At 32.8% G+C, this 24659-nt stretch overlaps 1 protein-coding gene across 1 annotated transcript; it reads left to right on the top strand.

The window, feature by feature from the left end:
- The first annotated feature begins 187 nt into the window (after positions 1-187).
- On the top strand, positions 188-23795 carry LOC134279459 (cilia- and flagella-associated protein 70-like). Its single transcript, XM_062761874.1, has 32 exons — positions 188-320; positions 1080-1161; positions 1470-1496; positions 2997-3183; positions 3436-3534; positions 3856-3938; positions 4235-4411; positions 4685-4812; positions 5106-5255; positions 6004-6088; positions 6337-6357; positions 8962-9031; positions 9449-9510; positions 9872-10009; positions 11039-11122; positions 12458-12621; positions 12941-13001; positions 13146-13207; positions 14317-14382; positions 14497-14635; positions 16532-16717; positions 17013-17146; positions 18829-18944; positions 19118-19282; positions 19625-19774; positions 20065-20103; positions 21834-22021; positions 22425-22577; positions 22812-22973; positions 23199-23288; positions 23433-23582; positions 23733-23795. Exons 2-32 carry the CDS (start codon positions 1087-1089, stop codon positions 23793-23795), a joined length of 3474 nt encoding a protein of 1157 aa, XP_062617858.1. The 5' UTR covers positions 188-320; positions 1080-1086.
- Positions 23796-24659: the final 864 nt, after the last annotated feature.

Below are 24659 nucleotides of genomic sequence, written 5' to 3'. Positions count from 1 at the left end.
TACAGTTTACTTCCGGTCTCACAGATTTATATAAATTGTACATCGGCATTTTCGCAAACAAAGGAAAATATCTTTTAGAAGAGATTATATGGAAAAGAATTATTTTACAATTGAATATATTTCTAAAATTAAATGAACTAAGCAATGTCAATTAAAATTTTCCATAATGACTTTGTCTCATGCATCATCCGAAATTTTATTGTAAAACCTGTCTGATCAAATTCCGCGCGTGATACTCTACCTCACCAAGGGAACGGACACAAGCAGCAAGCTAACGTACACGGCAACAGATTAGAATCATAAAAACCAACCGAAACAACGTAAGTTAACAATTATAGCGCCATAGTATCACAATAGTTCAGTGCATATCTATTTGCTGGTACTTTTGTGACGTTTTAGTTTTGCTGTGATTTTTCATAAACCTATAGAATTATCAAAACAGTTGCTCTGACATAATAAATATATTTTTATGCACACATATGTGTTTCCCTTTCTTTAGGATGGGGGCTTAACTTAATCCTCATGCATATAAATAAGTTCTTCCTAACGTTCCACAATAGTAACTTTTAAAACATGTTAAAAGCTATTTTGAAGAATTGGGGCTTAACAAAAGCAGCAGGTATTTGCTATGTGTTTTGGATAAATCAGTGCAGGACAACCTGGCTGAATTGTTATGGAGATAAGGTGTTTTCAGTTTTCTCCACCTGCACATTTTAAATTTCTAGTGATCCTATGTAAATATGATAAAATAATCAATATTCTCAGTGAATAAGCAGAATTTTTAGCGAGGATTTAATTTTGGCATTATTAACGAGGGTGCTGAGATTGCTAAAATTGAATATCGCTGAAAATTGATTGCATTTTATTTGTAATAGCTCCTATAGTGAGCATTCAAAAATCGCAAAAATAACATCTTGCTAAAAAAATAGAATACAACTTTTTGAGGACAAATCGCTAAATTTGTGTCTCGCTAAAATTTCCACTTAACAGTACCAAGTCTTCAGTGTGTGCACTGGGATGCCATTAATATATACAAGTGCTTTGCTGTTATGGTTATTTTTTATTTGATGTCTACACAGAACAAACATGACAGAGGTTGATGTTCCTCAGACTAGGCCACCAGAGCCACTCAGCATCCACATTGTTAAAGCTTCAAACTTGGTAAGGCATATTTTGATGGATGATTTTTATTTCAAATATATTTCAAGATCTCATTATAATTCAGTTTCATTACATCTTTTTTTATATAGTCATGTCATATTTTCTTTCAATTCATAAACTTTGTTTTTAAGTAAATCAGATATTATTTTATTACTCAGGGGTATCTAACATGCTTATACTGCTTCTTTAAAAAGTCTTATTCATATAAATTTAAGCTTGCTTAAATGTATTATATCTTAACATCTTGGGTTAAGGGATTTGCTCACTATTTAATGAACATGCAGTGCTTAAGATAATGTACATTTCAGAAATTGACAAAGATAGACAATGGTCAGGTAATGTCTTGAGTTTGAGGACTGATGAGGCATATTATATGCACGCTACTGGAACACGTCATTGCTCTGTGAATTGTGTTGTCATGAAATATATAAAACTCATTTCTGAAGAAAAACTCATCACAATATTAGTAATGTGTGCTTGTGCAACAACAACAACAACAAAATTCAGTGAAATCTTAAAAGTTGAAATAGACTTGAAATTAAGTTTGTTAATCAATCCAAAATGCATGATTTTTTTCTAGACTGTATTGTTATAAATTACTCACTCTTTGGATTTTATAACATGAAAAATTGGCATGACAACTTCATAATCCAAAGTCTCACCTTTTTTAAGACACTAAATTATTCATGAAAATAACACTGATGTCAGTTTTTATTCACACTTGACAACAATAATATAAAATTCACACAAGTAAATGAGTAAATGTGATAGCACAATTTATCAATGAGATAAAGTCATATAATTATTCATTCCATATTCAAATTTTTTTCAGTAATATTTTTTTTTTACATTTATATTGCAGTATAATGTATAATTGGAATTTCATCTTCCTTATTGTTTATTATTAATGCACTCAGAGGCCATGGTCAGGATCATCGGTAATGATATTTCTCAGTTCACAAATTTTATGTTTTAGTGAATCTTTTAGTTACATGAATAGTTGCAGGAATGAGCTATTGTTTTCCAATAGGCAAACTAAGTAAGCCTAATGGAAGCACATGCATCAGTTGTCAGTTTATCTTCTCATTTATCATTCTTACTTAGTGTCAATAGCATTTTGTTTATGATGTAGCTGATTATATCTGTATTTTGGTCAAACACAGGATTGTTATAAATGTTCAAGTGCTGTAAGTGTTTATCGACATTATTACTGTTTTACTGTGATTTATAGTTGTTTTTCATTGCTGTACAATGTAGTTTTCAGTAATTATTAGATTTTTTAACAATCTAGTTCAAATAATCGTGTTTGTCATTTGCAGGGTACTGTTTATGTTTAGAGTTAAAATTATTAATTTGTTTGAAAAAAAAAGCGTCAAGTGTTTTCTGTTAAGTTTATGTACATGTACTAAGAGTATTGTAATCTTTTTAAAGTTTGGTTTTGGGGATATTGGTGATTGAATTCATACTAAGTTCATGTTAGCTGTCTAGTATATATAAATATATAATTTATAACCATACAAGTATTTGATTTTACTTATTTATTATCTAGTGATTAATAAGAATGAAAAGAAAACAAGTTTGATGGAGGAAAGGGGTTATTGTGTGAATAAGAAACTAAGAAAATAATTAAAATATTTAATAAATTTAATTATTTTTCAAGCAAACTACCAACAGTTAACTTATCAAAATAGACCCATTAATATACATGTAGTACCATGAATTAGTATTATAGGCTTATTGGTTATGGAAGCAATCTTAATTATTAATCAAATATAATGAAGCCATTTATGACCAAGACTCACTGACTGTTATTTTTTTTTCTATATTGTTTACAGAAAGGAACTAAGGGAGATAATGTGCAGATTACGGTTAAGGTGGAATTTGGTGACAGACAGTTGGGGGAATCCCCTAAGGTGGAGTGTATCCCCGATACCCCTGCAGAGATTGATTATACAGCTACACTGAACTGTACCTTTGAGGACCCCTTGGTCTTAGATGAAATTTCTTACAGACCAGTTGTCTGTATGTATTAGAAATTAAAAAAAAAGAAACTAGAAACTATAATATTGAATTTTTTAAACATTAAATTCTGACATTAACACACACAAAGTTGAACAAAAAAGAAAAAAACATTTGACAAAGATATTATTAGGCTGTGTCGTGATATCTTTGTTTAGCATGTGGAGTTCTTTATGAAACTCAATAAATGAAGGATATGACTTTTTAACTTAAAATGAAAAGATTAAAAGATAAAAAAAAATACTTTACTTTCAGTGACTGTGACAGAAGTTCTACCAAAGGAAAAAAAGCAAAAAGAGGAGAAGACTGCTCAGCTTGGACAATGTACTGTGGATTTACTTCCCCTTGTCAAAGGTATCCTTCTTTAGATTTGATGCATAGCAAATAAGCATGCACTTTTCAAGTTTGCTGATTTAAATAACACAGTTCTGCATATTTTATAGAATAATGCATTACATATATCAACAAGTAACTGTGTAATTTGGTATATAGTATGATTGTGATTCTCAGAGAGAATTTTTTTTTTAATTCATTGCAGAGATATATATTTTGGGGGAAGGGGTGGTCTAGATGAATTTGAATTATGAGCTACACCTACACACTCTTCAGAAACAAGTTAAAATTGCTAATTTTTCATAAACTGTCCTCTATATGTTCTCCACCTTTTTTTTTTAGGTGAAACAAAACATCACTACAATCTGGTGATCAACCCTTTGCCTGGCTCGCCTTTGGAGACAATTAGTCCTGAAAGTCCTAAGGTATTTCTAGATAAAAACTGAAGTTTTTAAGCAGTCTTTAACTTTTTACTGAAATCATGATGAAGGTCTTCTCAAAGAAAAATCACTTGATTTAAAATTCTTGAGTTCAGAAATCTCTGTAGAAATGTTAACACATGATATGCAAGAGTAATGTTTTCTTCTAGAAAAAAAATAGAAATTTAGCATGCTAAGAAAATTTTATACCAGATAGGCTTAATGGAGGCTGTGCAAACATGATCAAATATTACACATTTTTGGAGAGGCTTTTTTTTGACAACATTTTGATTATTTAACAGCCAGAGATGGAGGTGGTGATCTCAGTTCAGGAATCCCTGTTGGAGGGGACACACATTGACCAGGGGAACCTGATGACCTTGACTGTAGAGAGTCTGTACTCTCCCCCCGAGTCCTGGACAATGACCGGCACACAATATGCTTATTGTTCTGCACTTCCCATCCCAGTGTCAGCTGAGGTAAGTTTCTAATTAATACTTTGAAAAGAATTAAATTACAAATCTTTTCTTTTGCTGCAAATAAAAAAAACTTAATAACTTGCCTCCAGTTTAGTTTTTAATCACATTCCTTTATGCCCATCTTGTGAAATACAAAAATTTTTGCATCAAAGAAAAATCTTTATTTTGTAACATAAAAATAAACTGACCCAACAAAAATTATATGAGAGGTGTTTACATTTATTAGGAATAATTGAGAGACAGTTCTTATTAAGCTTAGCTATATTTTCACAGAAAGAGACACCAGTAGTCTTTGCTAATGGGGCATTAAAGCCAAGCGTTGACAAGGAGCCCCCCAATCGCCAGAAAAAGTGGGCTGTACCAGGCACTGCTCAAGGAAACTCTGTCTACATCCCAGAGAGGTAACTGAATCACAATATTTTAAATATTGTTTATAAGAACATGTCTCCTTTGGAATTTAGATGAAGGTGCATGCAGAAAATATGGAACATTCGATTCTATGCACATGCAAGTCTAGAAGTTGGCAAATTGTTTGAAATGTTTTATTTTATTGTTGCAAGGATATATCATCAGCAATCAATTTACAAAATAAAAGAGGAAGGAATAATTTCTTAATAAAAGCATAAAATTTATTTGCTCAATACCTAGCTAATACTTGATGTTTTTTTATAAATATCAATTGACAATTTTTCAGTTTCCTACCCCCTGACAATATTGATGATGAAGATGGTGAATTCAAGGGTAAAGAAGATCGAGAGCATCGTCATATGGCAGAGACAGAAAAACTGAGGGTCACCTGGAATACAGAGAGGAGATGTTACATGGATGCCCTGGCTACCAAAAGGTCAGCATATGGTTCTTTATTATATACCTAATGTGTATCACTCAATTTTACTGTTGATTTTATGAAATCACGTGACATCGTGATCCGACTTTCCGGATCACCACACTGTGGTTTTCTGAATCCATATCACCACTTTCTGAAACTGATGACGTAGTATGCAGATTTCTTGTGCCTTAAAAAGTCCCTTGTTATCATGCTTTGTTTAATGGATGAATATTATCCAATTTATCTCTAAAGGTTTATTTTAATATATTTAGCCAGTTATAAGGGGTATATGATAAATTTATCATCATATCAGTAACTTGATCTGAAGAGCCATATCACGTCTCGTTGACAGGCGTGGATCATCAGATCAAAATCAACGCTTCGCGTCTCGTTTGATATGATCCGCGCCTGTCAAAACGTGATACGACCCTTCGAATCAAGTTACTGTTGTAATAATATATATGTATTTTCAGCTGAGATTAGGATTGGAAGGATGTTTTGATTTTTTTTTTCTCTCATAAACTCTACTCTTAGATAAAAACAACAAACATATCATCCTAGGGGTTGTGGAAGGGAGTGGGTTGGTAGCTGGGTGATAGTATGAAAAAATGTATGAAAAAAATATTAAATATTTTTCAAACAAGTCTTTTTGAAAATTCATTTATTTAATAATGTTTATTTTTCGGGGGGGGGGGGGGGGGGGGGGGGGGGGGGGGGAGGATTTTTAATAAGCAATATATAATTTTGTGTCTTATTTTCACAGTTTCCAGGATAAGATAGCTAAGTGTAGGTATTGGCCTGTGGAGGTGATGAGGTTACCTCAGCCAGCGGCTGCCAAGGGCAAGAAGGTGAGCACATATAAGGCTGCATATTATTACAGACTTATGTTTTGTATTATTCACAAATTAATGATCAGACTATAACATCTGGAATGAGGCTGTTATGAAGTAAACGCATGAATCATTAATGTTTTATGCACTTTTTTTCAGTATTTGTTTTCTGTGTGAGAATTTCTTTTTCATTTGATGTTAAATAATGTAAAGATGCCCTTATGTCAATGTCATCACATTGAGAATTTGACCTTGACCCTTCACAGTCACAGAATGCTACTACAGTTGTAAGTTTAAATCTGTAATGTAGCCCACTTTAAAAGCAAAATTAGAACAAAGTGTGCACAGCTTTACACATATTTTTAAATTATTTTATTTTTTTTTTAGTTTTATGGTTTTTACATATACATATAAAAGTTTAGACCTAAATTGCTTGGTGTGTTTCCCCTATATATATAAATACTAACAAACAAACAAACATATATATTTTTGATTTATTTCAAATGGACAAATATAAATTGGTTGATCCTGAAATTTCATGTGGGCAATACTTCAAGGGTTTTTCTTTCAATATTCTTCAGCATTCTGTTGTGGTAGGTATTCCTTTGTTGATGATTTTGTGTCCCGAATGCCAAAATACATGTCTAGTTACAATTCTCCCAAAATGTCGATGTTTTAGTCAAGTGTCACAGTTTTCCATGTGTTGTCAAGTACATTTTCAATGCAGAATTCATTTTTGAGGAGGCTATGACAATTTTTTGTTTTTTATTCATCATTGAAAAGGTATTGAAACATCCCCCATCTTCTGTGCTGTCGGAAATTTTCTCATTAAAATATATTTCAATAAAATGCTATGAGTAAAATCTACTTCCCATAAAACCAAATATTTTTGAGGAATCAAATTTTCATGGTTTAAAAGAAAGCTTTGGTTTGAGGGGGATTTGTTTTTGGGATTTTAGAAATATTGAGTGATTATAATTTGAAATTTTACATTCCATGGTGGACATGAGTTCATGGGTCTAGCTTTTCCATTACCATAAAAAAACCATGAAAATTACCCCCCACCCCACCCCCTGAAAATAAGTTATTTCACAGTATACCTTGTTGGCTATAAGTACAGTATCAATTATCTCTTTTCAAAGAAAAATTGTTCTGATATTTTTAATTTGGGAATTATATAGCATATAAATAGACTATATAATAATATCAATTATCTCTTTTCAAAGAAAAATTGTTCTGATATTTTTTTATTTTAATCATAATTATATTGGTTAAAAAAGTCTTTTGAGGAAACATTTCCCAGTATAGATACCAATATCTTTGAATATATGTACATATATATTCTTCACTATTGTAAATACATTATATTGGTATCATGGAAGTACCCATTACAAATTTTGTAATGAACATCAAGCATTATATATCCATATTTACAGTAAAGTGGATTGATTTGATACTTTTTTCTCAACACTTAATTGATTTTATTATGGTAAACTTGGGGGAAACACATAAATATTTAAATAGACCGTTGTAAAAATAAATATTGTACATTTTATGTTATAATGGTATGTGATTTTTAAATATATAATTTTTTTTTATAATTAATTTTCACTTTAACATTCTATATGAGTCTTTTATTGACATATATATTTCTTCTTCTGATAATTCCTATAATCTACACAATAAATCTTTTACTTGTAATATTGCACAGCAATTCAATGTATAGTTGTACATGTATATACTAACACCTTTTTCAACAGAAATGTTACAATGACCGCACATTTGTGCATTATGATGATATTGAGGATTCTCAATAATACATGAAGTCACCTGGTGGAATATTAATGGTCTATCTAAACTTATTTCAGTTTTTTTTTTTTTTTAAATTAAGCCCATAATATGTCATGGACTATGTACAGCACTTGTGAAATAGTGCCATTAGTATTTTGATGTTGTATGTAATCAAAATTGGAGATGGTATTTTAGCAATTTTCATGAATACCGTTATCTCTCTTTCTCATCTCTAAAAAAATCAGTTACCTGGAAGAGAGCTTTTCATTTTCATCTGGAAATAAGTTTTGAGCTGAAGTTCAGAAAATTTAAATTAAAAATTGCATGATCATGGGTAATCTATGCTAAAGGGGCTTATTTAATCAACATGACCTTACAATTCATAAAGCCTTTTTTTCACTGTACCTTATTTGACTTTGAAGAAACAAACATCATAGAGTACTTATTTTTGACTTAATAATAGCTTTTGATCATTTAATGTTTTGCATACAGCCACTTGGGGGAGGGAAATTGAAGGTTTGTCCACTGTGTGTGCATTTTGTTGCTATGGATACCCATATGTAGACAATAATTTTCTGGGGGTATCTAATCTTTGTTAAACTTTGTAGTTTTTCTCTTTAGATCTTAAGATCCCACCCATTTTCTCTTAACATTAGAACATTCTTTTCCTGAAAGTTTGAATTGTAGTTAAAAATTCTAATCTGTATTTAAAAGAAAATTGGCTTTATATATTTTTGCTGTTATCAAAGATAGAATAAGGATCAGTTAATTAAAGGAGATTTTCTAGTAAAAAGTAGCATTTTGTTAATCTATGTCTAAAATTTTCATTTAAAGCTTGTATTATTCCTAATTGCCTTCTGTTACTCTCTTTTTTATTTTGGTTCACATTGAACAGTAATAGTGTATAAATCATAATGCCTGTCTACTATAAAGCCTGTTATCTCAAGTTATTACTTGCAATTTCCTTTTCATTTGCTAAGGAAAGTTTATCATTAATCTTCATAACTTTCATCAATTTTCTTTCGGTTTTCTTTTCTGTATCAATTAAAAGGAAAACTTGTATTGTGATTTGACATTGGATGACTTTTTCTCTTTGACAGGATGATGAAGGATCCATTAGTTACCATGGTGTGGCTTTTGTCAACTTGGCTCCTCTCCTATACCCAGGGGGTGAGTACCAGTAAAGAGAACCAGTCTTAGGGGATATGTGATACAATAAGTCATTTTGATGGGTCCAAAAGCATAAATAAAAAGTAATGTACCGTTCTTGAGTATTATTTTGAATGCAGTAAAACATCAATGATGAGAGCTGAAATTTATAGCAACCTCCAAAAAGAACTAAGTGGTGGCTTACCTTGAAAGATGGAAACATTTTTAAATTGAAGCCTTAATTTGCCCCTTTTATTGCTAGCTCTGTCTTTGGAGTATAACTTGGTTTGCTTTTATTGGGGTTCTTTTTTATATGCTTTATTAGCAAAATGAAGGCCATAGCATTCACAAATTAAAAAAAATATTGTTAACTCCTGATGTTAAGTTTTGTGTATTTGGAATGTATGAAAATTTTAAATTATTTAATATCTGTTTCAGTGAAGAGAATAAGAGGAGCATACAAAGTACATGCATACACTGATCATGCAATGCATGAGAAGGTGAGTATGGATCACATTTATATTAATTAACTAGGAATCATGAAAGAGCATAAGGTTCATACTTCATGTAAAAAGTCACGAATATGAGATGAAATGGGTTGGTGGGTGGGAGCTACATGACCGAAAAAAAAAAGAGTTACTGCTAAAGTCAGCAGCATTTAGGGACATTTGTCCAACACAGTGCTTCTGGTAGAATGCACAATATTTTGCAAAGTGAAACATTGCCATTTCTTCAGAAATGGCTATATGTATATTCCAATTCTCTAAATAATTATAGAAAATTAAAAAAAAAAATTGACTTTTTGCTCAAACATGTAGAACTGTATATCTTTATAATGGATAGTGATTTTTTTAAATGTAGACCAAGAGGAAGACAGGGTTTGGGGAGGAGGCAGCTAAGATTGCCTTCAACATCCTAAACAGAAACAGTGCCTCTCCTTTCCCAAAGAAAGCTGGAAAAGAAGGGGGAGAAAAGAAAGAGAAAGAGGTCAAGAAGGGGGTAGGTTCAGATGTTTATCAATACATGTATTTCCTCATTGAATTCACTTGTCAAGTTTATGCGTTGAAAATTGAAATGTTGAATATTAAACATATTAGTCCTAAGATTAGTCCCTTTCTAACTTCTTGTACATAAAACACTGTTTTATGAAATTTGATTTTAAATTTTAGTTGATTTACCCAATTTAATTTCTGGAAAATGTTTGCTTAAAACAGCAAACAAAAAGCTTGATAATTTTTCCCATGGAAATATTGTAATATATATGTATGCCTCTTTTACCGAAAATAAAAGCATTAGTATGTTATAATATTTTTGAAGACACAAATGGAAGTTGCATAACAACTACTTAATGAACCAGAAAAAATTAAATGGTAAATCATCGGTGTATCTTTTGGAGAATGAAATTCTGTGTTTTTCTGAAAAATTTTGATAACAATAGGAAGAAAATCAATACCTGAGAATATTATGATACGAGGAATAAATGTGGTGCTCTGATGCCATATGAATATAATCATGTTGAGAGGGGAAAAAAAAGACAAGTTTTGCTTGTTGCAGAGGGCCAGTAGTGTTGCTCAGCACCATGACCATGAGGTTGGCAAACTCTGCCGTGCATAATCACACGCTTGAATAATTATATCACTGACATTTGACTTTTTTTTTCTTCGCTTCGTTCATTCTAATATGAACTCCCATGTATTTTATCCTCTGTAAAAACAGATAAAACTTGTTGTTTTTTAATCAGCCATGATTGTTTAAAGAAAATAACATGGGGGTTAACTCAAACTTTTATGTTTTTAAGTCCAGACCATTTTTTTTTTGCTCTTGATATACATGAAAGTATATTGCAGATATTTAACAATGACCAGTTCATTGTCTAAATGATGAACAAATTAGACCCTGAATTCAAATATTTTTCAGGACTCCTATTTTTAAAAAAAACAACTTGAAATTCAAAAAACATTAAGATTTACTAGACCATTTTGTAGTGACTGAAACTTTTTGTTGTAAAATTTGTGTTGGATCTTGCAGCGGTCAATGAGCATTGCTCAACAACAACAGCAACAGCAAGCCAATGCGGCCCCAGCGGGGCCGGGGGGTCAAGTTCCAACGGAGGTAGTCTCTCATTATTACATTCACTCGGTACCGGGCGTGTTGACATGAGAAACTGATTCATGCACATGCATGCACTCATTTAGATTAATTGTTACCCCTTTTATCGTAAAATTAATATTTTTATATAAAGAAATTAGGAATACAGGTGTTTATTTGTTTTAGATCTAGATCTAGACCTTTTCTGATTAGGCTAAAAGGGACAGAAAAATAACTCTAGATCATATTCTTAAAAATCAATTTTTTTCTTATCTTGTCACTGAATTATGAGTGTGGTACATTTAGGTAAAAGTTTGGCTGGGAGGGAGTTTAGAATTGTGTAGGAAGTCTCAAAGCTTTCATGCTAGTTTTTAAAACTTTTTTTCCCTGGTTTAAAGCATCATGAAAGAAATGATGAAGAATTCTGCAGCTCATAGCTGAAATGTAGAATTTAACATGTTGGGATAGTGCTATTTCATGTGTTTAATTAACAATGGATTGTGTTGTGTGAACCTGTGTGCATTCCCTGTTGTCCACGTAGAAATTTTAACTAACACGACTGCAAACTGTAATAAATGGATTACCTATCCTCACTTTGTGTTACTTCCACTGCAAGTTTGTTTTCCATATACTACAAATTGTTTTTTTTTTGGTGCATGTTTCAAAATCAAAAGTGTGTTTTGCCAAGCTGTTGTGTTGAACAGTTGTTTTTGGTCTGTTATCTGCTGCACTTTTACATGTATATATTTTCTTGATTAAACTTTTTTAAAAATACTATAATATCATGTGGTTGGGACAAAAATGTTTTAGTAAAAAAAAAAATACTAAATGAAAAAAATTATTTTGAGGAATTCAAAATCAGAATTATTTAAGTGATTGAGTTTATAAAATATGAAGTTTAAACCAACTGTGTTGTATAGAGGGATGACAGTGGCATGTCAGAAAAATATAGCAGCCAATCAGTGAGAGAGGTGAGAGGTTGTTACCAAGGTGATGAGATCCAGGTTTTTTTTGAAGGGTTTTGAGGTGGATATTAGAATTTGACTCCAAAGTTGGTGATGTTCTTCACCTGTAGTAGTAGATTTTTGTTGATTTCAAAAAACAAAATTGTAGAGTTTCACATAGTGTATATGTTTTTAAGCACAATTTTTGAGGTTAGTATTAGCTTGACAATTAACAGAATTCGAAATTTTTGATTTTCATACTATATTTTTTATTTGTTTTGAGAAAATAATTTTTATTCTTAGATGAATTTTTTTTTTTAAAATTTAAGGAAAATATTCTTTTTTTTTTTTTTTATTTTTACCTATCCTACATACATACAAACAAAATAAATACCTTGTTATGATTTACCTCTAGGCCTCTCAGACCATAAAGTCAGACACTGGATCAGAGATGGAGGGACAGGCCCCCGTCAATGTCGAGGGACAGCAGTATGTGGATGCCAAGTCCTACGTCATGTTAGAAATCTGCCTCACCAGGCCTCTTATACCCAAAAGGCCCCCAGAGGAACTGGCTAGAAGGTAACAAAATGATACAGTTCAACCTTTTTATCTCAAACTCAATTGGGCAGAGAAAAAGCATGGTATATAAGAAGTTTTAAATACTGTATTAAGGTTAAAATACTGGCACTAAGTAGTAAGGACCTCACACTCTCTTTGACATCATGGTATTCCATATACAATATTTACCAGGGTATCAATAAAGTTGAAATTATAAAGTTCAATTGTAGTTTATCATTTGTGTGTGTTTTTAACCAAGGAATTATCAGAATGCTTTGTAATGAATAAATGGAGCACCAGTAAACAAAATCTTGAAGATCCTGTTTCTTTTAATTTGTAGAGTTGCTGAATACATTCCTCCAAGACCACTGTTTCCAAAAAGAACTGATGGAGCTCAGAGGGTAATGCATCATGAACAATTTTTTTAAAAAATAATTATTTAATTTTATCAAAGGTATCATTTTGAATAGAATAAATAAAATTAATTACAATTGTAATAGTTCATATATATCTTCTGGAATCTTACGATTAATTTTTTTTCCCAGGCTGTTGAAGATTTCCACAATCAAGTTGGAAGTGTTGCTAATCTTATCCTAGACGAGTTCAGGTAACAGTTACAGCTTTTTCATATAAAATTTGCTTAGAGTCATATTTTACAGCTACACATTAAAATTAGGGATATCAAAATTATCCCAAACATTACTAAAATCGGTATTTACTTGTATATTTTTGAATGTTTCTAAGCTCATTTATTAATGCATTAAAACATCGGTTTTAAAACGTTAAATGTTCATTGCATTTGTACATACAGTAATTAGGGTTTTCACACCTCTAAATGACCGTTATCGCCCGTGGCATTGATTATACAGTAATTATCGTGACCAAACACCTGCTACCTGGCTTTTCTCACCTTCGACTGTCTTCTACCCTTATTTTTTGTTTGCTTTAATGATTTGTTTTCACTGCACATCATTTAAGGTCTATTGTGTTTAAATAAATTAGATAATTTAGTCAATTCTCCAAGAAGCAGTAAATTTTCGGGAAAAGAGACAGATGATATATTACACCATGTACACGTGCGAACGGATTGTTGATATGGTTGTGAATGATTACATGCATTAATTCAAATGGTTGAAGGCAAATGCTTTAAAAACTTATGTCCATCGTTGCATCAAATTACAACATACCGTCCCGTAATACTATAAAATATAGGATCGAAAATATGTACGAAGATCAGAAATCCGCTCTGTCATAGAACTTGATCAAGTCGATACTGTAGCTCTGATGACTGATTACCTGGAAGTCAAAAGCAACCAAAGAGTTGCATTACAATTACGGAGCAGATTATTATTTTAATAAAAACACTGTAAACCATTTATGATTTTATTCCTTGTATTTATCTGATAAATAAATTGATCTTTAAAAATGTTATATTGAATTTCGTCGGGCATGAGGTGCTCATAATTATTACATCAGATTTACGGGTAAATCTCCCATCGGAGCATGTGGTTTTATTTCTACAAGAGCTTACAATGTTTTACAGTTATCAATGTTACTTGTTCATATTTATTTACACTTTTACCGAGTACCCGGGTACTCGATCGGAAAAACGTCCGAGTAACCGAGTATTAAAAATCGACCGATTTGACATCCCTAATTAAAATGCAGCAAAATTATCCCAAACATCTTATTTTTAACCACTTTCTTTTATTACAGGGATCAGTTTGGTGATATCCTAAAGACAGATGATGTTCCACAAACTGTAGAAGCAATGGAATCCAGGTACAGCTAAAGATTGTTGAATTGTAACAGTTATAGTTATTGGTCTGCATTTTTTTTCCAAAAGCAGGATAATGAAAAGAATGTGTTCACACAAAGTAAAAAATTTATATACAGGAGGCAGAAATTGATCTATGAGCTGAATTCCTCTGGAAAGTACTTTTCATTTAAAGAACAGCTAAAGTATGCAGTGGTGAAGATTGTACGCGAGAAATATCTTAAAACTTCAGCCTTTGAGGACAGACAAGAACTACAGGTTTGAGATGGGTTTTTTTCTCTGAAAGCATAAATCTTTGACATTGTTAGTGTTCCATTCATGTCATTGTCTGATGGCAAAGTTTTTAGCAAAAAGGCTTTTCACAACTATAGAAAAAATTTGCTAAAACATATCAACAGTTCCCTGCATTTGGCAGTGATTAATGTGATGCAAGTGATAAATTTTTGTGGAAAAAAAGAAAAGAAGGTGAATATAATTACAACAATTTACCCTTTAATTAAAATGTAAAATTATAATTTTTATTGGCAGTATTTTTAGCTCACCTGAGCCGAAGGCTCAAGTGAGCTTTTCTGATCACATTTTTTTCCGTCTTTGTTCATTTAAACTTTTCACATTTTCGACTTCTTCTCAAGAACCACTGGGCCAATTTTGACCAAACTTGGTACAAAGCATCCTTGGGTGAAGGGGAATTTAAATTATAAAAATGAAGGGACATATCCCCTCGCAAGGGGAGATAATCAAGAAAAGAGAAAAATAGGGTTGGGTCATTAAAAAATCTTCTTCTTGGGCCAGAAAAGCTGAAACTTATGTGGAAACATCCTGGGGTAGTGTAGATGTTCAAATCATGACCCCCGGATAAAAAATGGGGAATCAAAGTTCTATATAGAAATATATAGGAAAAATCTTTGAAAATCTTCTTCTCAAGAACCACTGGGCCAGAAAAGCTGAAACTTATGTGGAAGCATCCTGGTATAGTGTAGATTCTAATTGTTCACATCATGACCCCCGGGAGAAGGGAGGGGCCACAATGAGGAATCCAAGTTTTACATAGAAATATATAGGAAAAATCTTTGAAAATCTTCTTCTCAAGAACCACTGGGCCAGAAAAGCTGAAACTTATGTGGAAGCATCCTGGTATAATGTAGATTCTAAATTGTTCAAATCATGACCCCCGGGGGAAGGGTGGGGCCACAATGGGGAATCAAAGTTTTATATAGAAATATATAGGAAAAATCTTTGAAAATCTTCTTCTCAAGAACCACTGGGCCAGAAATGAAACTTATGTGGAAGCATCCTGGTGTATATATTGTTCAAATCATGACCCCCGGGAGAAGACGGGGCCACAATGCAAATCAAGTTTTACATAGAAATATATAGGAAAAATCTTTGAAAATCTTCTTTCAAGAACCACTGGGCCAGAAAAGCTGAAACTTATGTGGAAGCATCCTGTTATAGTGTAGTTTCTAAATTAGTCAATTCATGACCCCCAGGGTAAGGGTGGGGCCACAATGGGGAATCAAAGTTTTATATAGAAATATATAGGAAAAATCTTTGAAAATCTTCTTCTCAAGAACCACTAGGCCAGAAAAGCTGAAACTTATGTGGAAGCATCCTGGTGTAGTGTAGATTCTAAATTGTTCAAATCATGACCCCTGGGGGAAGGGCGGGGCCACAATGGGGTATCAAAGTTTTACATAGAAATATATAGGAAAAATCTTTGAAAATCTTCTTCTCAAGAACCACTGGGCCAGAAAAAGTGAAGCTTATGTGGAAGCATTCTTAGTGTAAATTCTAAATTGTAGGAATCATGACCCCCGGGGGAAGGGCACAATGGGGTATCAAAGTTTTACATAGAAATATATAGGAAAAATCTTTGAAAATCTTCTTCTCAGGAACCACTGGGCCAAAAAAGCTGAAACATATGTGCCCATGGAAGGATCATGGGGTAGTGTAGATTTCAAAATGTCTAAATTATGATCAGAGGGGTAGGGTGGGGATGCATTATGTATAACAAGGGGGAAATCTGGTAAAGAACAGAATGGTCAAAGCTTCTCAGGTGAGCGATGTGGCCCATGGGCCTCTTGTTTATACAAACTGTTATTAAGCATACCAAATGTGACTATTGTTCAAGAGAAACTTCTGTTTTATTTTCAGACTTTCCTTAGTGAGTTGTATGTTTACTTGATTGATCAAATGCATGTTGCTTTGGGCAAATTTTTGGCCCTTGAGGATCAAGCTCCCATTCCCAAGCCTATGACTGACTCTGCCCAGCTCAAGCACTTTGCAAGAGAAGCAGAAGTTAATGGAAATTATGAGCTAGCCACCAAATATTATCAAGAGGTTTGTTTTCAATTTATTTCTTGATTCTGTATCAAATTCATTCATGTTTTTGAGTAATTTTTTTGTACTTATCTTATTTATTTATTTTTGAATGTAAATTATTTATAAAAATTAAGTTTTTTGGGTAACATTAAAAGTTTTTTTCTGTAGTCTACAATTTTGTATCTCAACCTAATTAGTTAAATGAAGCTTAAATTTTTGAAAAGAAGTTAAAAAGATGAAATTTCTAAGGCAGAAAATGTAATTTTTCAATGCTTATCTGAAATGTCAGTAATGGATAAAAAATGATTTACAGAGGATTGCAAGAAACAAGAATGATCCTTCCCACTGGTTTGATTATGGAACCTTCTGTTTATACATCAATGATATTACCAAGGCAGAGGAATGCTTCAAAGAGTGCATCGCTATTGATCAGAAGCATTTACAAGGGTGAGTCAATGGAAATTAAAAAAAAAAAGAGGAATGATTTAGAGCCAGGTTCATTAAGTCTGTTTGTCTGTCCATATTTGTCTTATGGAAAGATTTGTGAATTTGCCAGCTGTTTTTAGCTCTACTGGTCAGAGACCAGAAGAGCTTATGCGATAGTAAGGTGTCCGTCGTCCGTCCGTCTGTCTGTCTGTCTGTCCATCTGTAAACAATTTTTCAAAATGCTACTCCTCCTACAGTTTTGGTCTGATTTTAATATACTTGGCACACAAGTAGACTGCACAAAGATGCATAGAATAGTGCATTGGATTTTGATTTTGATGAACAGTGTTGCCATGGTTACTAAAAATAGAATTTTCTGTGAAATTCCTTTAAAATGCTACTCCTCCTACAGTTTTGGTCTAATTTCAATATAACTTGGCACACAAGTAGACTACACTAAGATACATAAAATAGTGCACTGGTTTTTGATTTTGATGAACGGTGTTGCCATGGATACTAAAAATAGAATTTTCTGTGAAATTCCTTTTAAACGCTACTCCTCCTACAGTTTTGGTATGATTTTGATGTAACTTAACACACAAGTAGACTACACTAAGATGTACATAAAATAGTGCATCGGTTTTTGATTTTGATGAACGGTGTTGCCATGGATACTAAAAATAGAATTTTCTGTGAAATTCCTTTTAAACGCTACTCCTCCTACAGTTTTGGTCTAATTTCAGTCTAACTTGGCACACAAGTAGACTACACTAAGATACATAAAATAGTGCATCGGTTTTTGATTTTGATGAACGGTGTTGCCATGGATACTAAAAATAGAATTTTCTGTGAAATTCCTTTTAAACGCTACTCCTCCTACAGTTTTGGTATGATTTTGATGTAACTTAACACACAAGTAGACTACACTAAGATGTACATAAAATAGTGCATCGGTTTTTGCTTTCAAGGAACGGTGTTGCCATGGTTGCTAAAATTAGAATTTTCTGTGAAATTCCTTTAAAATGCTACTCTTCTACAGATTTGGTCCGATTTTAATATAACTTGGCACACAAGTAGACTACACTAAGATACATAAAATAGTGCATTGGTTTTTGATTTTGATGAACGGTGTTGCCATAGTTACTCAAAATAGAATTTTCTGTGAAATTCCTTTAAAATGCTACTCCTCCTACAGTTTTGGTCTGATTTCAATCTAACCTGGCACACAAGTAGACTACACTAAGATACATAAAATAATGCATTGATTTTTGATTTTAATGAATGGTGTTGCCATGGTTACTAACTGTAGAATTTTCTGTGATATTCCTTTAAAACGCTACTGTTCCTACAGTTTTGATCTGATTTCAATCTAACTTGGCACACAAGTAGACTACACTAAAGTTCATAAAATGGTGCATCGGATCCATGTACTAAAAATAGAAATGTCTGTGAAATTCCTTTAAAACGCTACTCCCTCTACAGTTTTGGTCTGATGGCAATGGCTTCTTTTCTCATCCTTTGTTATAAGTGCAAACCAGTAGAGCTACAGTCTCGACAGAGACTTCTGGTTAATGGTCAAAGATTCAAAAAGAATAAAGTTTATATCCAGTAGTGAAAACTTTATGAATATTCTTTAAAGACCCAGATGCAAATCAAGGTTGTAGAAATTTTTTTGGTAATGAATTTGTTTTTGCTTTCCCTAGGTTGCTATTGTATGGGGTTGTCTGCACTCTATCAGAGAGAAATGAGGCTGCTGAAACATTCTTTGAAGCAGCCACATGTGTGGATCCCAAGAGCATTCTGGCCTGGACCATGCTTGGTGGGTATTCAAATATTGTTCAAAAGAGAAAATAAAAAGGAAGGACTGATGTTTCAAATGCTTAGCAATTTCAACAGGTTGAAATTTTTAAAGGTAATTTTTCTTTCAAACAGGCAGTGAAAAAAAAGATTATTTGCCAGATCCTAATTTTTTGGCAATATTTTTCTCTGTAGGCCTGTTTTATGATGCTGTTAACAATGAGATAGGAGCAGAAATGGCTTACCTTGAAGCCAACAAACTTAACCAAGCAGCAGCTGTTGCTGAGGCCAAGGCTCTGAGAGATGATGAGATGGCCAAAGAGAAACTAGCCAGAGGAGAACATGAGAGTGAGGATAAAGGTAAGAGGGGCGGTAAGTGGGGAAGATGAGAGTGAGGAGAAAGGTATAAGGAGCTAGCCAGAGGAGAACATGAGAGTGAGGATAAAGGTAAGAGGGGCGGTGAGAGGAGAATAGGAGAGTGGGGAGAAAGGTATGAGAAGCTAGCCAGAAGAGAACACAAGAGTGAGGATAAAGGTAAGAGGGGTGGTGAGAGGAAAATAGGAGAGTGGGGAGAAAGGTATGAGTAGCTAGCCAGGGGAGAACATGAGAGTGAGGATAAAGGTAAGAGGGTGGCCAGAGGGGGACATGAGAGTGAGAATATACTTTGTGACATTTTCACTCTAAGTGCATTATGTTTTTCAGAAGTGGACCATGATCAGGGAGGCTTGGCCCCACCCTCAGTCCCTGACATCAAACAACCCTCCCCTCCATCTAGTGACAAACCTCCAACTTCTGCTCGCTCTGGGAAAGGTTCTGTCAGTGATAGAAGAATGTCTGCGTCCAAGAGATCTGGTAAGACAGCAATAACAGTGTTATGGACCTTTGTCTAATTGTGGGAATTCCTTTTTGGATTTTTGTGTGAGAAGTTGGGGAAATATCTAGAGGATAAAATTCCAACATCCAAATTTGACACTGTGTAGGATATTCATTCGTCTGATGAATTTAACTGTCAAAACATTTGAAATAATTAAACTATGATAGATATTTTTGGTATATTTAAGTACCCTTGTGGTGATGGGAAAAACCAAATACATTTTAATGAAATAAACTGAATCTGCCTTAACCTATCTCCTTGGTTGTAGACCCACATCTCCGCCCAGATCAATCCCCTCTTTTACAAGGTACAGGAAAAATTATATAGTCCACCTTAACAGTGACCTTCACTCAAATATTCACCTATTGATCTCCCACCTTTGACCTATGACCTGATCTACAAATGAGCATCATTAATCAACCTTTGTTTGCCTTTGAATTGGTTTTGATGTTATTACATGTGTTTGAACTAAAGGCTCCATTGTACTTGCTTAATGACTAACACAAATGTTTTACATATAACTTCCCATACCATGTCCTGTGTGTGTGCTTGTTTTGCTGTGAAGTATTGAGAGTTTCTGGATAACTTTGAGTTAATGTTTTAATTAATCTTTGATTTTGTTCATGTGACGCAGTCAGGATTGCAAAAGGTAGAGGGGAAAAAAACTTTCTCTGCTCCTCGTAGAAAATTCACACGATCACAAAAATGTGCACTTACTGACATTTTAGTATCAATGAAAAAATTTTGAGCAGTGCTGTGCAGGATGACTTTATGTGATCCCACTTCAGTATTGATCTACACAGAGTGTGTTGATGTTGCACTAATTAGATGAGTTTTTACACCTAAATATATTGCAGTGTGACAGAAGATCAAAATTAATAACACACATTGATTATTTTTTCACCTTCCTGGAAAAAGTAATCTTGTATGTTGTGTCAAAGCAGATGTCATTCTGAAGATTTTTATCTGAATGTTTGATCTCATTTCATTAAAGTACAAAGATGATTTATATAATTTACAAAGTAGCAAATGTCAAGACAAAAAGGACATTTGTTACTTATCACCTATCAAATAATAGTTTTTAAATTCATTTGGAAATGATAATGCAATCAAAAAATTGTATGACATTATTACTGTCATTGCAGAATGTAAAACATGTATCACTTTTGATTTATTTTTCTTGTAATAGTATATAATCATAGAAATGCACTATTATGCATTCAAAGAGTTTTTATTGGGGAAATTAGTATTTATGAAGAAATTGAAGATATTACATTATATAGATTTTGTGTTTCCATTTAGCCAATGTTTTCTGTTGATTACAAAGGCATTTTATGAAGTACATGTATTGTAGAGGGGTTTTGTTTTTAAAATACTTGAACTTTTTGGTTTGTAGTAGAAAAATGTATTAATTCACTTTAGCAAAATTGCTTTTAGCTCAGCCCTTAAAAATCACCTATCACATAGGTTTTTTTTTAATACTTGTACCTTTTGACTTTAGAAAGACCATTAATCAATGGAATTTTAATTATAATCTAATTTTTTTAAACATTCATTTTTAATAGACATTGTTGGTAAGTTATAATATTAGATGCTTGTATTGGCTAAGCTGTTGAACAGTAGATTTTCTTTAGATTTTCCTACCATTAGATATTTACTGATGTGTAAAACATTTTCTCAGGGAAAAAAAAATTGGTAATGCTTATTATTAGTGGGTTTTCACAGTCCAAAAAATTCATTTTATCATGCAAGCTAAAGATCTATCTTCTAATGTAGTCTAGGTTCTTGAAATGTTCTAGTTTGAAGAGATGTGGAAAATGATTGTAACAATTGTATGTTCATGTTAAAAATAATCAATGAATTTATACTTCTTAGCTGCAATAATGCCTCCTTTTTTCATTAATACCAATGATTAAATTTTATAGCAACAAAATTTTCAAAATTTACTTTCAATTTTGCAGTGATATACCAGGTATTCATTAATTACTTTGTACTTAAGTAATACATATTAATAATTTAATATTTCTGAAATAACAGGAAGTAAGATTAAGACAGACAGTACCACCTCTCGCCCTGGCAGCCATTACAGGATGGGGAGCCAGCGCGGTACCCCCCAGCCTGCGGAGGAGGTAGAGGAATCCCCTGTCAGGGAGCCCACCCCTGTCCCCCGATCCAGTATCTACATGCAGGCCATTGAGTGGCTGATTGAGGTCAAAGCTATCCCTGTAAGTGTTTATAACTTTAAAGATATTGGCATTTCAACAAGTGCATCTTCTTGGGACCTTTCTGGCAAGCTTTGAAAAACACCTATAATTTTATTTACATAAGAGCCCCCTTGGTTTAATTTTATGTTTAAAAGGGGGTCATCATGAACGCCTACTTAGCACATTCAAGGTTGTTTTTTTTTTTTGCTTGTTAGAAATACCTAAAAAAAAATGCAATTGCCATTTCAATAGTTTATATTGATAATTTTACTGAAAACATGCTAATAAAAAAAAATCAGTAACTCATTAACAAATTGCAAAAATCAAGAGGTCACAAAAATGAAGTTTAGTATATTCCTATCATAAAATCATTTTAAATACTTAAGGTGTGAGCCATTGAATTTACTGACGTCTATGTTTATAGTTCACTGAGAGAGCCCTGGCACATGAACTGCTGTCTCCAATGGGAGGCCCCACTTCTGGATATCACATTAACTATGCCAGGTTAAAGCTTCAGAAGAAAGAATACAAGGAAGCTGAAAACAGTCTGGATGAGGCCCTGCAGTTTGACTACCAGGTAACAGAATATCAAATTGTTTTACAGTTTTTGCTTGTCATACAGTTTTTGATTGGGATTTTAATAAAGCTGTTTAAAAAGTTGTTGCAGAGATTTGATCTAGGAGTTGACAATCTGTTTATGGTTTAATAAGTGCTTATTAATGATTTTATCTGGAGAATAAATGAAGAAAAGAACATTATTGGTCCTCATTTAAGTTAGTTGGAGATTTCAGTTCCTATTTGAATTTTGTAGAACCCGGATGCCTGGGCCCTGATGGGACATGTGAAGTATATGACCAATGATGTGGAGGCTTCCAGGGACTGCTATGAACGCACTCTTTCCTTTACAACGGATGCAGCAGAAATGCATTCTATATACCTTAGATTGGCCTCTATATACCTCCAAGAGGAAAAGGTATTGTGAAAGATAATGCTGTTGTGTGATTATTAGTTACATCTTTGAAATTAAAAAAAAGTTTTCCATACACTTGTGTAATGGAAGGAAGCTCAATCATAAGCCCTGATTCATACTTTAAAAGTGAATACCAACCATGACTTTTCTGTTGTATGTTTTTTACATCTAAACTTCGAATCTTTTTAGATGCAAGTAATGAAGATTGAATTTCATTTCTTTTTGTAGTTTTCAAATGCAAAGAATACTTTCCTTATGGCTTGCAAGAGATCCCCATCTTGTGTTTCATGGCTGGGTGTTGGTATAGCATGTTATAGGGTAAGTTTTAAACATAGAATAATTTCAATATATTCTGTCAAATAGACGTTATCTCCCTTTTATAAATATCTTTACTGTATTTTGAATGCATTTCAATATCTTTGAGTCTTTTATTTGCAATAAAACATTTTTTAATGTTTACAGTTAGGAGAACTAGCAGAAGCTGAAGATGCACTGTCTGAGGCCAACATCCTAAACAACACTGATCCAGAAGTCTGGGGTTATCTGTCCTTGGTCTGCCTCAAAACTGGCAGACAGCTGGAAGCAGAACAGGCCTATAAATATGCATTGAAGGTAAATTGAAGTTTCTAGTTATATAAAATGTTAATAGAAGGGAAAACAAAAACGTTATGGAATGGAAAGATTTTTCTCAAAAACTTAAATTATAGATTTTTAAGTAAATTGTTTGAAGTGGTTTTTAATATGAGTTTTTTTTAATTGCAGTTGAATCTGTCTGATTATGATTTGCTGGCAGAAATACAGCATGTGCAGCAGGTTTTTAAGTAAATGGTATTTATATGACTGGAAAAAATTAAATATAGGGCGCATATAAAAATAACTTAAATATCCTTAAAAAATTAAGAGTTTTAAGCTTTTGTCTGTGACATTTTATAAATGTCCTTGTTATGTTGACATTCTATTTGATTTGTTTTGATGTTCAGTTAAATGACAAAAGAACTCTATCTCTATTAATGTGATATTAGATGACCTGTGATGAACAAAATATTTATGAATTAAATCATATCTTTTTAAAATTGTGTCCAATTTATGTTTAACGATGCCTTAAATATGTGTGATTTGTTGGTTGTGAAATGGGGAAAAACATTTAGAAAGACTTAAAATTGAAAGCAATATAACTTCTTAATAGTAGTCTTTTCACATTCAATATTTTAAAAGTATGTTTCATCTTAAAATATAGCCTTGAAATATTCTCCTAGATAGCAACAGAAACTGATTCCATAATCAGGAATCGCTTTCTATGATACAATGTATCTGTAATGTTTCCTTTGAGGTTTCGATCACACATCAACTGTCTGTATCCAGATACAGAATGGATTTAATGTCCTTCTTATATCACTTTATTGCAGAAGAATAGTATATTGTGCAATTTATGGCATACTTTATATTCCAATCCTTAAGGCCTGATAAAAAATTGATTGGTTTGCTGCGTGAGAATAAAGCCAGCTGGATGTTAACATGTATGTAAATCAGAGTAGTGTAATATGAGAAATACATCATTTTATCATGATGGTAATAAGATAATTAGAATTTTAATATTTCTCAATTCCCAGGAGAGCATCAGTCTCGTCAGAGGCTTTTAATTACACATTACATAGGTTCCATAACCTTATTTTAAATTATTTGAAATGA

The sequence above is a fragment of the Saccostrea cucullata genome, unplaced genomic scaffold (genome assembly GCF_032062105.1).
Source record: "Saccostrea cucullata isolate Sc308-1 unplaced genomic scaffold, CSIRO_AGI_Scuc_v1 ctg364, whole genome shotgun sequence".
NCBI classification, from domain to species: Eukaryota; Metazoa; Mollusca; class Bivalvia; order Ostreida; family Ostreidae; genus Saccostrea; species Saccostrea cuccullata.
Note: the sequence above shows the minus strand (reverse complement) of the source record. Positions and strands in the feature narration are given on the sequence as shown.